The following is a 1,564-nucleotide window of genomic DNA, read 5'->3' on the forward strand; positions in this document are numbered from 1 at the left end:
CCAGGGGGGGGCGGGAGGCGGGAGCCCCAGCCTCGGTGTTTTGGAAGCGCTTGTGTCAGAGTAGCGCTGCAGCAGGGCCTTTCTGGGGGGAGACCCTACGTAGTTGCATCCTCTTAGGTCCCAGCCTGGGGGAAACTGAAGGGAAAGGAGGGTTAAATCCCACCTTGAGCTCGTCCCGGGCCTGGAGGAGCATCCCTGTGGTGGTGGAGTGCCACCAGCCCCCTCAGGGTGCTGGAATCTGCAGTGCAAAGCACTTATGCTGCAGTGAGATGCCCCCGTGTGCTACCAGTGCTCGCAGATCCTGATCTCCAAGGGGGTGTCTCGGTCTTCCCGAGGGGAAATACGAAATAATTAAGGGTGATTTCCTTGATTTTCAGCGGCGAGGGCAGCCATATATCTGGACAGAGCAACGGCAGAGACCCCCAGGCCTTGGCGAAGGCTGTGCAGGTTCACCAGGACACTTTACGTACCATGTACTTTGCTTGAAAGCCTAACTTTTGTTACCTCACTCAAGAAAGCTTTCAGATTTGTAGGAGCCATACAAAAAAGGAAGCATTGGGACACCTTGGGTTTTTTTCCAATGAGAAATCACTGCAGGGCAGGCAGCGTCGATTCGAGGCAGGAGACCAGCACCACGGGACAGAAAGATCCAACACCTTTGTAGGATTGGAAGAGACCGATGATTATCTTTTAAATTTTTTTCTGGCTTTGCAAAATTTTGACCTGACCAAACACGTGAAGGCATTCAAGGAAGGGATAAAACTCCCAGGAGGCAGAAGCAGGTTTTCATTTTAAGATGCAATACTATAGACTCCTGACTGTGAACTGGCGGATTTGGTCCTCCGTTGCCAACCAGGCGCTGGTAGGTATTTTTTGTGGGGGTTTGGGGGGAGGGGATTTTTAGAGCCTTAAAACAGAAGACTAGATTTATAAAACTAATATTTTAGAATATGAGATGCTTTAATGGGTTAAGGGGAAAAAACAACTAGTTTATAGGAGAATTCTAACACTAACAGTTCCCCACCCCCAAATAAGTCCCCCCCATATAATGTAAGGCACCCTAGCACTTAGCTCAGAACTGAAAACTGTCTTCCTTGTGTTACAAGCTAGTTAGCTGCTGCCGTTTGAAGCAACAGTCACAGACTTTTCCATGGGTGAGTGCCTTACTACGATGCTGCAGAACTTCAATGTTTTTAATCTTGTAAGGAAAACAGTAACCTTGTCTTGATGGTGGTCCATATTTCCATCGGAAGGAGTTAATTTCTATGGTCCTGAGTTGCAGTTTGTGTTAGATCACGACCTCACGGTGGTTAAACTCCATTGAAAGATGTGCACTTTCATACAGGACACGTTTAATGGCTGCTGACCCATTTTTTTTGTTTCCAATGTACTACTTGTTATTTAAAACTGTTTCTGACAAATGGGGGCATCTTCATCCCATGAGGACAGAAATCGCTATCGATTTGTTGGGGTTTTTTTTGATTTATTTTTTTCTTTCCTTTCCTGAATTTTTACGATGGACACCGGGATTTTTTTACTACACATTATTTTTATATGATACCGA

General features: G+C 46.3%; 1 protein-coding gene across 1 annotated transcript in view; it reads left to right on the top strand.

The window, feature by feature from the left end:
• Nucleotides 1-982, top strand: part of LOC104512770 (protein argonaute-1) — an 18,281-nt gene extending 17,299 nt beyond the window's left edge. The window contains exon 19 of the mRNA XM_010155872.1: nt 378-982. Within this exon, the coding sequence (XP_010154174.1) occupies nt 378-486 (109 nt within the window). The 3' untranslated portion in view covers nt 487-982. The remainder of the gene's footprint in view (nt 1-377) is intronic.
• Nucleotides 983-1,564: the final 582 nt, after the last annotated feature.

This window comes from Eurypyga helias, unplaced genomic scaffold (genome assembly GCF_000690775.1).
Source record: "Eurypyga helias isolate BGI_N326 unplaced genomic scaffold, ASM69077v1 scaffold30787, whole genome shotgun sequence".
NCBI lineage: Eukaryota > Metazoa > Chordata > Aves > Eurypygiformes > Eurypygidae > Eurypyga > Eurypyga helias.